The following is a 15598-nucleotide window of genomic DNA, read 5'->3' as shown; positions in this document are numbered from 1 at the left end:
CAACTACTGTGTAGCTTTGGACAAACACTTTACAGTAAAATAATCAGAGAGAAGTGAAGTGGGAATGGATATTTAGCTGTGAGACAGAAGCACGACAGTCTGAAGATGCACGTTTATACTTTGAAGACAAGTATTTCCATTAGTACCTGTAACACTCCAAGCTAAAGGAAGAATAATTTTACTTCCAAAAAGAGACTGAGGCACAATTCACTTCTCATACCAAAGGTCAAGCCAGTTCAGCACACACAACAGAGCAAGATTTTTGGGTTTAGGTACAGCTATTTTCATGAGAACCAAGTAGGAAATGCCCCAATGAGGCTAACTTACCTTATTCTTTGGATTGGACGTGTTCATTACACTTCGAGTCTCCTTGCCTGTGTAAATGACAACACCAATTACAGTTCCTGAAAAGCAAACAAACAAAAAGTAAAACAGACATCTCAAGTAGTTCAGACAAGATTTGTCTGAATTAAAACTTGCAGTAATTTACAGTCCCTCAAACACATCCATTGTATTAAAAAGCCCATTTACGTAACACACATAGTATCAGTGTTGTTTTTCAGAATCGACTATGAAGGTTCATTATAACTTCTTTAATTAATATCCATAAACATGACAACATACTTTACTCCTTTTTAAGAAAACAATACTTCCAATGTAACTGGTTAAGAACTTACATTTGGACATAAAATTGTCTCCAACTGTTTTAAGAAGTTTACACGGAGTGTGGATAACTTCGAGGACTACAAAACGAGTACAATGGTGCTGAATGCACCATACAAATTGCCAGTCATTTATAATTATGTAAAAACTAGTTCACTCAATTAACTACTCTGATAGAATCCCATACAAAAATATTATCCTGTTCATTAACTTATAAAAATGATTTGCCAGTTCTAATTATCTTTCAGTCAATTTTTACTGAATAGTATGGGAAAACTGGGCTTCAGCATCACTAAATTTTTTATATTAAATATAAATTCAAGTTTTTATTAATAAGACACTATTGTATTTTCTAGCACAGGACAAAACCCTTATTTCTATTACTTTTTCAAGTCACCTGAAATGGCTTTATGGCAGCACAACTGATAACGTGGTATTTTATGTTGTCTTAACACTATAAAGAAATAATTAACATAACTTGTCCGGAACACCCTGCTCAGAAAATTGTAAAACTGTAGAAGTATTACACATTTGTCTGACATTAAGTCACTGGCAATCAGGACCATGTGCAAGATCTGCCACCACCACCCTTGAGGTCTAAACAGGTCATGAGAAACGGAAGGCGCACACAAAGAAAAAAAGAGGATGGCAGTTAGAGATGTTGGCATTACAGAAAAGAAGTTTCATTTAGTCCAAAATGAGAATGCAAGTGAAAACCTTGCATCCACACACGAAAAAGTGATTATACATTATATCTGGACAATTAAAAATTAGTTTTTGTATTATTTTCCTCTCCATACGAAAGCTTTTTCTGAAGACTTCCCTTGACATAACATTTATCCCAAAGCCAGCCTCTGCTGACTGTTTCACTGCAGTGCAGTGCAATGTGCAGATTAGGGTATTAGTAACACGCCCCCAACACACCCCAAAACTCCTCCTGACTTTCGTAAAAGAACAGTCATTGATCCATCACGTCTGACCGCTCTCTGCTGGTGTCCAGCCGATGCCTACATCCCTTTGGGGCCCTTCACTTTGGAGCGATGCTCTGAGTCGAGCCCTACCCAGCGGCCAGAACGCATTGGCCGATGCCCTGCAGGAACCCCCTCCTGCACCCCCAGCCTCAGCAGCCCCACAGGTCAGCTCAGCTCAGGCAGACCTGGACTTCTTCCTTCCAGCTGGCACCTTTCCACTTGGCATCGCCTGCCCGGCTGTCGCGGCTCAGGGAAACAAGCTGTCTTGTATTTTGCTCCCTGAAAAGCTGGCTTCAGAGGTGAAAGTCAGGTAACGTCCATTCCGACTACTGCATTTTGATCATAGTTTTGCCTAGATCTGAGCTGCTTCTTTTGCTGAGGCGTAGATCTTTGACTTTAAACTTCTGGGGCTGTTAGTTACCAGCACAGCATCACTGCTGAATCGAGGGCTCCTCAGACCTGAGTTCCATCAATGCAGAGCACTCCGAGCCCAACTGCAGTGCTGTCCCACAGCGGTTGCAGCAGGGACAGTTCTGGTGCTCTGGAGGGGGCTTTACCCACCATTACCTCTCGTTACCCTCAGCAAATCTAAGCTTGATGCCAGCTGGGAAGAAAGACGCACACGACGCATACTTGCAATGAACGTCACTGTGGCCGCAGTAGCCAGAACCGAATCCAATGTGGGGGCTCTGGGAAGCACGGCCAGACAGCGACCTCGGGCTTGTTAAAAGCAACGACTCAAGTATTTTTATGTATGGGCCTCTCTGAAAACTGGCTCCTGTGTAAACTGGGCAACTACTGATAAGCAAGGGCAAAGTGGTTAACGAAGGAGAGAGAAGTTACAGGAGATACCACCAGAATAAACATGTGAGCTGGAAAAGAGCTACAAGAGGACCTGTGCAGAGCTAACACACACAATCTGGCATACTCTGAATCCGGGCTGTGATCATATTAATTTGTAGTATCTCCCACGCACGATGTAGGCTATGTAAAAACAGAGCGCTCAAATTAATTAAAATCACATGTAGGACTTGGCACAAAACAGTGCCTTTTACAGCTGTGCAGTTATACAAATTGTCCTGATTTTATCTAAAGTGACTTTTCAAGACTGACACCTGCCGAAATGAAAATTCCATTAATACAAATGTCCTCTTAATAGATATCTCAGCAGGGGTCTCAAAACTGCATTATCTTGTTTAGAGTTTGAACCACACTGATGATTACAGTAAATGGGGAGCAGACAGATACACCCATACTGTAGGGGACCTTCTGAGGCTTTTTAAAATGCAACTGCTGACGTTTTCCTCTCCCTTTCTGAAAGTAAATCAGTGATGTCACAAACACAAACGATCAGGAAAAGAAGGAATTTAATGAAAGATAAACTATTTTTTTTATTTTATTTATGAAATAAAAATAAAATATAAAACAAAAAATAAATTATGAGGTTTTCAGATACTTGGTGGTTTAAATTATTTTTTCATACTTAAAACTGTTCCATCAGCGATAGCATTTTTTCAGGGTTTCACTAACCACACCTTCCTTCCCCCTTCAGGCACTACTACTAACTCCACAGCAATAACACAGACGCTAAGAATGGTGCACAGACTCCATACCTCACCGCTACGTTTCTGAAACTCACTGGGATGTTGCCTGTAAGTGAAAAAACTCAGAATATTTTTTGCTATCTCACTTATTAAAGAGTAACAGAAGGACAGCCACATGCTTTGGACTTGAGGGGCTTTTGATTTCCACTCCAGCAGAGGCTTCCAGTGTGATCCCGGCAAATTAGTCTTTGCACTTTCTGTGGTCAGGACGGACATCGTGCACAGTCCCCAGGGCTGTCAGGGCTGTCCAGCAAGTGGCAGAAAACACTTCACATCTGGCAGCAGCAGCTACCCAAACTATCAATTCTGAGACTAGAACATCTGCACATATAATTTATATTAGGTGTGACAAAATGGTAGGTTTTTTCTTTTCCATTTAGCTTATGGTTATTCTAAAGGGTAAGGAGATGTACTGAAACCAAGGATAGTAAACACCTTCCAAATGTATAAATTTGAGGAATCTCACTCTCCCAAACTTTATCTGTTGATATAAAAAAAGCTATGGAATAGTTTATTCTTAAGTTGTCTGATGCTACATGATTTTGTTGAACCAATTTATTAGTTCCCAAAATAAAAAAAGAAAAGAAAAATAGTTCTAAATTATAACAAATATTTTTCTTGTTACTTGTACTGCACTTGCAATACATCCTTTTTTTTTTTATTTTTGCTGTAGAATCCATTATCGTAGTGTTCTGATTTTTTCATGAGCTTTGGTTACCTGCATTCAACAGGTAGCTGCTAAGATTCCTTGAAACCTTCATTCACTTACATTGACTGTTACTGATCTGCAAGGTGATTGATTTGTGGTCTCTCTCCTCTAGAACTGCCAGGACATCAGCAACGACAGCTCGAGTTTTCTGAAGGTGTTCCCCACATAATTCCCTGAACACTTTTCCAGCCTGACCTTGAACCTCTGTATCACCTTGACAAATAGCAACAGCATGTGTCTCTCCCAGCTGGTGCAATGTGGTTTGTGCAATATGTCAAAGGGAATACCAGGAAATTCAGTATCTATTTAACTGCTGGAAGGAGGAAAATGGGAAGGAGAACCCTTCACCCAACAACTGTCCTTTTTAAAATTAAGTGAGGCTTTGTATCTGCAACTTGGCTACATATTCCTTTCGTGGACATCAGTGATGTGGCTCCCTGTTTCCATCCCTGAGACTGACAGCATCAGTCAGTAACAGGCCAAGGCAACAGTGGGGTTGACCCAGAACGCTCTGTATCAACCCCCGAGGCGTCGCCAAGGCATAGCATCGTCCCAGGAGCAACAGACCACACATTTGCTTGGCTGAATAACACATACTGTCCAGGCTGCTTGGAGTGCACTGGAGGAAGCCAGGGTAGGATGGCTTAAGGGCTGCCACACCGAGAGTCTGAAGGGAAATGGAGATGTACAGGCAGCGCTGCAGGGCAGAACTCTACCCCACACCATCCAGGCACAGGCTACAAACCTACCTTCTTGAATCGAAGTGGCAAAGTAACAAAAGATGGGGCTTGCACACAGACATCATATACTTTGGGGTGAAAAATGCCTGCACGTAAGAGCACTGTGCGTCGAGACAGTAAGGGGAATGCACGCAGACATGAGCGTGGCTGAGGTGAGGCAGCCACCTGCAGAGCAGAACAGCACTCAGACTGCCACGTGCTTCGCTCTCCTGGAACCCGAGCGGTACCTGCCTGCAGAGCCGGGGTGCGGGCAGCATCTCCCACTGACCCGCACAGGCGGCAACAGCGTGTGCCACGCCGTGCCAGGCCAGGGATGCCGGAGGGCCTGCAGCATCTACCGCTGACACCCTGCCCTGGCAGGCTTTGAGCAAGGCAGTTTCTGGGTGTCTATAATGCAGTTAGCCAGGGAGAATTGTCTTATCAACAAGATTTTCAGTTGTCACAAATCCTGGAAATTTAATTATGAAGTCTAATTTTAAAAAAATCACACTATAAAAATTCAAATTTAATAAGGTAGGATACTTGATGCTAAGATAAACTATGTACATTCAACTGGGAAGTCAGATGAAAACAGTCAAATATCAGTTGTCAATCAAATCTAGAACATCTTAACCACCTGTTAATTGTTTTGCCTTATGGCTCCTCCATGACTATATGCACAGTGCACCTCTAAGACCTTATACATTCCTTACTAGATAAGCAAAGGACTGAAGGCAATAACTCCTGCTCTTCATCAAAGTCCTAATCCTGTCAAATGGTGAAATAACCTCCACAGAGGTGCTGAGCAATTCATAAGATCTGGATTTACAATGCCATATGGAACAAGGCAATATCCAAACAGAAATCGTATATGCGTGGTAAGTGCAGTACTTGCATGTGAGGAGCACATTAGCACAGTACTAAATTGCAGTTAATACATGAGATGACATAAGTGGAATGAATGATACCCCAAAGTTTAGATTAAGATTAATGTCACAAATCAGTTACCAAAGGAAATTATTCCTCTCTGCTATCTTAATTCAACCAGCTTCTGTATGCACACCATGACACCATTTCAAGTACTTGATCACGTCATTTTTCCCTTCAGAAGGGGCTGCAGTCTTGAAGAGCCATCCAGTATTTTTTTTTGTATCGAGTTGTCCAGTCTCCCCTTAGAGTCTTATTCCACTATTCAAAACCATGCTCCAACAACAGAATTATCCTCTCCTGTGTTCTTCTGCTGCCATCATTAACAACATAACTTAAGTCCTTCATAAACAATTAAGCCTTCACAAGACCCCTCAAAAAACCCCAACATACACTAAGGCATAAATTTTGAGAAGCACCATTTCCATTAACATAGGTGCCAACTTTAGATGGCAGATTGAGAGGCTTCAGACATTAGCCACACTTCTACACAAAATCACATCATGTACCCTGGAAATGAAAACATAAATGGTTTTCAATTAAAAGTCAAAATTATTGATTCAGAATTACTGACTTTGCGAATGTGTATCTTTGAGTGTAGTTTCCCCCCATATATAAATCTGTGGAAAAGCAAACTGAAATGTACACAGCACTGAATTTTGTAATCGATGAGCAGCATCTTTTTACACATAGTTCTAGATCTTGGCTACTTGCGTTAAAAAACTGAGGACAATTTTAGCCATTGCCTGTTTGATGGAACAGTTTGAGAGCAAGTGTTTTCCCAGTGCAACCAACCCAAACAACACTGAGCACCAAAGAGCACGACTGCGGTCAGCCTCTGCAAAGGAGTGCTGGCTCACGGAGCCCTCTGCCACCTCCGCCGCCCCAGCCCCCTCCCCCAGCCCTCCAGCAGCCCCCCCACTGGTGCCAGAAGCCTTTACAGCAGGGACCAACCTACAGGTTAGGTGCAGACCCTTTTTTACATCCTTCCTGCCACCTCCATACCCCTCCTCCTCATGGCTCATGCTTCCAGTTGTTCTATCCCCTATCCTAAGCCCTAGGCTCATTCTCAGAAACCATTCCTCTCTGCTTCTGTGCAGACTTGCCACAGCCCTTCTTGCCACACTCCGTTTGAGTTTTCTTACACAGGGCAAAACCAGAAGAAAACAATTTTCTGCTCCTAAAAAAGAAAAGCTACGATGGCTTAAAGCCTGAATACAGCATTTAGATAACATGACCTCCTTACAGTATCTGAGACACATACAAAACATTACTAATATTTAGAACCCATTATCTTAAAATTACATAAACATAAAACAAATCTGTACTTTCTGATTAAGATTTTGTGCAAACCTCACCCGCAGCATGGAGTAAACATAAAAGCAAAACTCCTAACATGCACACCCACCCTTGCTTTTCAGGACTGTACCCACTGTGAGCTGAATGGAGTGCTTTACAACCTGAAGTTTTAATTAAAACAAAAAGGTTCGGTGACTTTAGTGGGGTACAAGGGACAGCACTACTGAAACAGCAAAATTAAGTAAAAAAACCCCACAACTATTAAGGAGGATTAAAAAGATACAAAAACATTATGAGTAGCATGATGAAACCAATGGGAAAGCATACAACAGAGGAGCAAGAGATTAAAATCATGAAAGACAAAAACATTTTTTAAAGCCATTAATATTTCATGTTGTAAAAATAAAGATACGCTTCCACAGATGTTTTTAGCTACATTATCAGCTTTTTTATTGCAACACTTACCTGAAGCAACAACCGTGCTTGCCCATAATGTATTTTCTATGCTTAGGCTTTCATGAACTGCTGGATCACTGTCTTCCTGTTAAAAATATGAACAGCAAATAAGTAAATCAACATCACAAGTAGTCCTAGTTAAGAACAATGCCAAGCCATTCAAGAAACTTTCACAGGATTTCTGCATCCTTGTTTCAATTACTGCAAGATAGTATTCATTGCACATACTTTGTCTGTACACATACACAAAAATAACTTCCCAAAACTGAAATACTGACTGATGTTCATATTACTTAAACCCAAAGATACTCAAAGAACTACAGTCAATAATGTTGTAAAAGGAACATATCTGAGGAAAAGAATATATCAAACTGCAGAACAGTTTGCTATACCAAACAGTTAAAGTGAGTGATGAACACTAACCCCTAAAAATTAATAGCCTGTTCTCTATGACAATTTAAATAATCTGTAACTCATACAGTAAGTCATGGTCACCATCATTTTGCAATCCAAGCAACATGTATCAACTTCAGAGAAGAATACTCAGACTTTTAAAAAGAAATGCACACTTGCATTGTCTTACCACATACTTACAAAATACATATCCCATGGAAAAATACTTCAACAGGAAATTGCTTCTGTGATTATTTTAAACTTTCCTTTTTTCCCCTCCCCTCTTCTCCTCCCAAGCAATAACAGCCCACAGATTGTAAACAGACTTAATCTCTCATAATCAGTTTGGAGCATGTACAGATTTGTTACTCATTAGCAGCTGTGAAATGTGCTGTTTACAACCAAAGGAAACTTTAGAAGGTAGGATAATCAAGTGTATTTGCTTGAACTACAGACTGTGCTGAACATTTTGCAGGAAAGGAGGGACCACTGATTTACCAAAACATACACCAAAATCTACATAATGTCAATAATCAAAACCTATGTCCATTTTTCATCTCTATTTGGAAACCACCACCAAGCACAGGGTGAGATGCTTAGGAAGCTCTCTTCCCCAAAAAGAGAAACCTCAAACTAAACAGATGCGTTTCTGTGTGTACCTCAAAAGATCCCTACATAGCAAGGAACTATAGCTCTTACTCTCTAAGTGAAGCAAAGCCATTGTTTAAAAGGCATAGAGGTGTTCTGTCAAAAATCAGAGGGGAACAGGAGGAGGACATGGAATTAGCTGTAAGAAGCAAACCACAAGTTATGAACCAAGACTCATACAGGAAGTAAAAATTCTGTCAAGATCATCGATGTTCTGCAAGATTTATCTTTCATTAAGAAAAAGAAGAAATATTTTTTGATTCTTATCTAAGGAATGAATTCTTCCAAGAATTATTTGCCATACACCTAACAATTAAAACAGATGAAGTTTGAGACAACAGCAACCGCAAGCCCACTCTAATGGAGCAACATGATATCATGTAGGAGTTCTCAGAAGTGGGGGAGTACTAACGAGCAGAAGTGAATGCCCAGATACTGCTACATAACAGTGGAAGTACTCCATATCGACAGGCCAAGGAATGTTCAGTTCTAGAGAATGGAAAATGTATCTCTGAAGGTAAAACAGGATCAGCAGCTATAGTGATATTCAAAGTTATTGGTAGTACTATTAAGAGATGAAGTCTTGAACATTGAGAAATTAAATACAAGAGGAGTCCTCTGATCTAGCTCAAAAAAGTATAATTTGTAGCAATTATCAATCACCTTTGTAACAGTAACTTATTTCTGAGATGCCTCTGATGGGGTACATCCACAGCCTAATTTTTGTTTATATTTTTCCTAACTTCATAATGCTTAGATTCCTGGTTTGATTTGCTATTGTACCTGGGTTATTCAGATTCTGTAATTATTTCAGCCTTCTGAGAGCCCAATTAAGCAGTGTATAGAAGTTTAAGTCGGACCTATTCAAGAATACTAGTTTTTCCAGTGGAAGATGCTAGTAATATAGTCAAAATATAAGTGCAGCTGTTTGGGGAATGGCTGTCCCCGGGGACATCAGCACCTACACTGGAATGCCGAAAGACAGCCACGTCCAGTGGTAAGCTTCCCTAAGGAAAGTAACAAGAGGTTTCAGAATCTGTTTCTACAAGGCTAGAAGTAGGACACGAACTGGTCATATGTGACTTGAAAAGATATATGGAACTTTTTCATTCCTGTTAGGGTTTTTTCACGGATTACTGACCCTAACAGGACAACTTCCCTGAAATTCTTCCACACGGACAATGCTGATGAGCCAGCTGTGACCAGAGTGGAAGGCTGCTACCTTCAACCCCCATGATGGGCTGGGCAACAAACAGGAATCTTAACTTCATGACTTGCCATGATCTGCACAGCTTGTTCCCAGCAACACACCTTGGCTACTTTTTATCATCCACAAATATTCTGCATAATTCCAAGTGTTTCAACTTGCTTGATTATTACAGTTCTGCCTAACATCATATACTGCAAAAAAAACAGGAAATTCTGCTCAACTATTCTTAAAAAGAAATTTGTGAAGTTTCTCACTGCATCACTAGGTCAACTGAAAATGATGTATAGGTGTACAAGCATCCTGGTTTAACCCCAGCCAGCAAGTAGGTACCATGCAGCTGCTCACTTACTCCCCCACCCACAGCAGGATGGGGACAAGAATTGGGAACAAGGCAAAACTTGTGGGTTGAGATTTAAACAATTTAATAATTGGAATAAAATAAAATAACAACAACAAAAATAACATTTTTAATGAAAAGGAGGGAGAAGGGAGAAAGGAATAAAATGGGAAGGGAAGGGGAAAAAAAACCCAACCAAAACCCCCAAAAGTATGCAGAATGTAACTGCCCACCCCAGCTGAATGATGCCCAGCCAGTCCCCCAGCAGTGACATCCCCCGAGCCAACACCCCCCCTACACACACACACTTTATATACTCAGCATGATGTCCCATGGTATGGAATACCCCTTTGGCCAGCTGGGGTCAGCTGTCCTGACCGTGTCCCCTCCCTAGTCCCGTGCCCCTCCAACCTTCTTGCTGGCAGGGCTTGAGAAATCCAGAAGTCCTTGACTTGGTATAAACATCACCCAGCATCAACCAAAACCATCAGTGGGTTATCAACACTGCCCTCCAAAGCACAGCATTGCACCAGCTACCGAAAATTAACTTTATCCAAAAACTATCCACACCAGGACAACAAGGAAAAATGTGTATCAGGACTCACTGCTGTACATCGAAGAACAAATCATGCTGAGCTTGTCAGAGGTGTCCCAGGCAGGCACGTAATGGGATGGTGCACATAAACAGAGCTGACCACATAGGTCCCGTGTTTCAGTCAAAGGCTGCAACCTCATGGAAATGAATGGGTCTGTCTTTCACAATCAAGATACAGTGATAGGACTTGCGATGCAATTAGTCTCAACAAATGAAAAAGCATTTGTATTTTGCCCTCAGAAGTTCCATACCGAATACCTGTTGTCCTCAGTGGGACTCCAAATAGCTCCCTGCAAACACTGAAAGAGATAATTTCCCAGCTACCACTTAGTAAAACTGCAATCAAACGGAAGTAGTCATTTTTGCATTATGTTGAATTACAGCATGAAGAAAGAATTTGAATTTTGACAGGAGCATTGTGTTTTAACTAGCCATTAGCACAGAATTCATGTACAGAATTAGAGATACAGAAAAGCTGTAGAAGTCAAAGAAACGTTCGCTGCTGTATCCTTGCATACCTTCATAATTGTAACTTTAGATAAGACTAAAGAAAGACTTCAGGACAAAATAGCTATAGAAAAAACACCTATGATTTAATTTAAATGTACATTTAATTTAAATCACCTATGATTAATTTAAACGGGGCAACAAGGGTGGTCAGTGTGGCTTCCACACTTGGTATGGCTAAATAAACCTGAACTCTAATAAGGAACACGACAGGCGTCTATGAAATGGGCACCCAGACAAAGAAGCCCTAAATACAGCCAGCAAAACTGAAACAACCGGCAATTGCTCTCCATAAAAATTTGTAACTCGTACAACTTCTTCCTATTTGAATGCTTAAAGGTTCAAGGTGAGACCAGGTAAATTTAAAGAAGGAAAATTCATTGCAGATTACTCACAGAAACCAGCTCTGACTCAGGAAGTTCTCAGATCATGAGAGACAGAATGAGAAAGTATTACCACCTCCTTACTCTAGTTGTATTCTCTTTCCCAGCAGCCTGCTTCTGGCTACTGTTGCACACAGGATACTACGTGAGGAACGTCTTTTATCTGCCTCAGTTTAGTCTTCAGTGAGCAGATTTTAAGACATGAGACTCTTCCATACTACAAGAAGAAATCAAAAGCCCTGCAGTGATTACGGAGGGCTGCCAACACAGCCAGGAACAAGTCACTTGTAAGAGGTCTACCTGCTACAAGACTTTGTGAAATGCCTTCTTGCAGGTCATCCAAAATAGGAAAACATCTAACGAGCTATAGCTCTTTCCACTCTTGCCAGGCTCACCAACAGAACAGCTTGGCCGATCAGTTAGCAGCTTCTTATTTCATTATGATCCTTTAATGTCTTTACACCCTCATCTAACATTTGCAGCTTTCCACCATTCATTCAACGTACCAGATACCACACCTTCCATACCTGGATGGCTGAGGACTTAACCTTACTTTTCATTTGTCGTAAGTTACTCAAATGAAACTAAAAAGTGCATTTATAAATAATGAGTTTCTCTGCTTCACATTTTTATTTCTGCCCTTGAGAGAGACTGTAGGGATAGATATAGCAGGGAACGGACAAGGACATTGATTCTTGAACAAGACCCGGTCAGTGGTAAGAAGAAATGATTCTGCAATGTTTCTGACGCTATTACAGCTAACAGAACGATACATGTTTTGGGGTAAATGAAATCAATCACCCTAGCAGCAGAAGTTTGACATACAACAGGTTCTTTGTCCAGCTGATGATGTTTCCACTTAAGGTCTGCTGGGTTGAATTTCATTTGGTGGCTGTATGTTTATTGTTCTTTAAATTCTGAATTAAGTTAATTACCAGAATAGTGCAGTTCAGTATTGCATTCAAGCCTCACATTCAGGCTGGTTTTGAAGTCATGTGCAGTATTGACCATGGAGGTTCAAACTGTCTACAGTTCCTATTAAAGAAAATTACTCTACAGCTCTTGCATGTGCAGAGAAAAAGGGAAAGATGAGCAGTGAAATAATAACTGAATATTTCCTACTCTCAGTCCTGAATTTGTAATACAGTTGGCCAAGGATGATGACAAATTTCAAGCAGCCATTTAAAAGGTTTCAAAACTACTTTTTTTTCAGACAATGACAGAGACCTTTGAGACAAAATACCTAATCCTCCAATGAACCCACGTACCACCTCAATCTGACCTTTCCTAGCCCTACTCCTACCTGACAGGATGCAGCACAACCACCCCCACCAACTTCTGTAGGAAAGAGGAAGAACGCACATGAGGTTAGGTGCATCACTGGAAGAGATACCTTCCCCACCCCAATCTCACCATTAAAAATTCTTGCTATGTTCCTTTTACTGGCATATCTATTTTGGACAGGGTCAGGCATCAGCTCCCTAATCTGACTGTCCGTATGGCTGTTCGTGCCAGAACAAGGAAGGTGAGTTTTTGAAAAGGAGTCACAAGACATAATGCCATGCCCTTCACTGGCAACATAAAATTAAGCCAGCCTGAAGTGAACACAGCCATTGCTTCAAACAGGTAATTCTCCAACAGGAAAAATGAAGCAAAAAAAAAATAATATATATATAAAAATGACTCAACATTCTCTCTACTAAAATAGAAGACTTAGCCAAGAAAACATCTGTATAATTAGCCCCAGACCAGAGATTCTACTCATAAACGAACAAAAATTTTTAGTGCTCACATTTCCATATGTATTTTTCCAAAATATCAACAGCTACCTGCAACAGGGTTTGCATTAACGCAGATTTTTAAACATCTGACAAGATGCTACACTGGAAAAAATGATACTAAATAGGTCTGTACCATAGGAAAAGAGTTTACGACAGCAGATGAATGAACTAAACTCAAAAGAATCAGTTCTGTGAGATTTCTACTGGTACAAAAATGAAAAAAAAATAATAAATTTAGATATATTCCCAAAGTAAATAAAGAGACTGAGGTGACAGCCTAGAGCTGCAATATAAGAGAAATTAAAGGAAAAAGTTCTTAAGGGAATGGGGGAAAAAGGACCCAAATTTAAACAAAAGCCAGCCAAGGCCAAAACCAGAAGAGACTACTTCCATGATTCTGCACAGAAGCTGTAAGCAAAAGGTCGGAATACTGGTCAGGCCAGTGCACACTGACGTGATGCTCTAGAGCACTCCTTGGGCTCCAGCTGGTAACACCTGGGTTAAGAAGCATGGCTACCTTTCATTCGCTTTTTACAGATGTGTATTTTCTCTTGCTTTTTCAGAACTGATGAAATGGCTTCCTAATTTATCAAGACTACATAGGAGCCTCAGACAGAAGAGAAACTCTAGAAGTTCTGTGTAAATCCCTGTTCTGCGCATCTATTTCAAAATAAGCTCAGCCAAGACACAGATGATGCCCTGAGAACAAATAAAACTATCTTACGCATTTTCACAGAACACTGATTTAGCTCATCTATTGTTTGTTGATAGGATGTTCAGAAGAGGGGAGAAGAGGAAAGGAATTAACTTTTGCCATTATTTAAGGACCAGACATGATCCTTCCCACAAGCTCAAAGACACGCGCTCACTTCCATGCCCTGACTGCGTGTAACACCAAAATCCATGGAGGGCAATGGAAACTAACTTCACGTGAAGCTGGCAGACAGGGCGCAGAAGAGCTTTAACTCCTCCGGACCTGTTACGGAGGTGTACTGCGAAAGGTGTCTTCTGTCAGCTTTGCTGGGGATACATTTCTCACATAGAAGTGCTTTAGAGAAGTTGCTCCCTCCTAAAAACTCCAGAGCTGTGCAGGTAAGTTTGTTTTGTTTTATGGTCATGTACTTTTTGAAATTATCTAAGTTTGTCTTCTACATTGTTAGTCCTCTGTCTTCATAACAGAGAAAAAAAAGAAAAGAAAAATCAATGTGCTATTACCCTGTCAACCTACCCCTGCAAGAACTCTTTGAACATCAATGCTTAAGTAAGAAAAAGGTATTCATTAGCATCGCTAAGCACACGAATGTTTTTTACTTTAACATAAAATAGAAATTGGATGGAAAAACTGATTTAGTGTAAGCAAGGGCTTACAGCAGTAGAAAGATGAATCAGTAAACAGGTGTCCTAAACCAACATTTCACTAAGCAGACATGCCGTTAACAAAAAAACCCAGAGAAACAACCTTCTAAAAGTATCTACAGTGTGATCCACTGAACCAAACGTGAGGGCGCTGCCCTCAGACACATGCACACCCACGTTCAGTTTGAGCTGCCCTTCCTACTGAAGAGGCCAAACACCACGTATGTAAATCTGGAAACATACAATGCATCAGGGTTATTTACGCGTATCAGGGATACTTGAATCATACAGCTTTTATTACATGTACAAACAGAACCCACAATGGGGAGCAACTGTTTAGTGACGATTTCCCAGTATCTCAATTACGCGTACCAGTGTTGTTAAAAAGGCTCCGAGGAGTTCAATTTGTATTTAGAAAAGTACACACTTAGCCACTGGGACAGGAATAACATGAATTTTACAGCTGTTAATAGAAGTTTCATTTGGACAATTGGTCAATACAAGGTTTAAGTAAACCTTGTTGCTTACAGCTTTAGAAGGCGTGGGCAAATGAAATTTACTTTGTAGGCAGCATGAACTATATAACTGGTATAAATTGGTCTTTGAGAGCCAACAACTGCAATACCTCATTCATCAGTGTACTTAGAATTGTGAACTGGAACTCCAATTACTGAACAAAATCTATTACCAATTTGAGTCACTTGGGTAAAAAAGCCCTTCTCTCTACCTCCATAGTAGTTAATTCTCAAATTATTTTAGAAACAAACTATCAAGAGAAATGAGTCCACTAACAATGAATCTGGCTAAAATAAACAACTGCTTTATCTGCCACTATAATGTTACAAATCTATTTTTTTAAAAAAAGCAATACTACATATTAGGACACCCTGCTTTGAAGGGTTAACTTTAGCAGGCCACCATTTGAAAATAACTAAAACAAGTCACAGAAATTATTGCATTATTATTATCATATTCATTTGAGTTTTTGAGTTTAGTTTTGAGAATAGTTACAGCTGGAAAAAAGATTTCATAAAGCCTCT

General features: G+C 40.4%; 1 protein-coding gene across 2 annotated transcripts in view; it reads right to left on the bottom strand.

Moving 5' to 3' along the window:
* Positions 1-15598, bottom strand: part of ATP9B (ATPase phospholipid transporting 9B (putative)) — a 167025-nt gene that overhangs the window by 73996 nt on the left and 77431 nt on the right. For both annotated transcript variants that reach the window (XM_080380331.1, XM_080380332.1), the window contains exons 10-11: positions 7358-7433; positions 328-404 (exon numbers count right to left, since the gene is read on the bottom strand). In XM_080380331.1, coding sequence (XP_080236457.1) covers positions 328-404; positions 7358-7433 — 153 coding nt within the window. The remainder of the gene's footprint in view (positions 1-327; positions 405-7357; positions 7434-15598) is intronic.

Source organism: Falco punctatus (assembly GCF_963210335.1).
Source record: "Falco punctatus genome assembly, chromosome: 3".
In the NCBI taxonomy this organism is placed as follows: domain Eukaryota; kingdom Metazoa; phylum Chordata; class Aves; order Falconiformes; family Falconidae; genus Falco; species Falco punctatus.
Note: the sequence above shows the minus strand (reverse complement) of the source record. Positions and strands in the feature narration are given on the sequence as shown.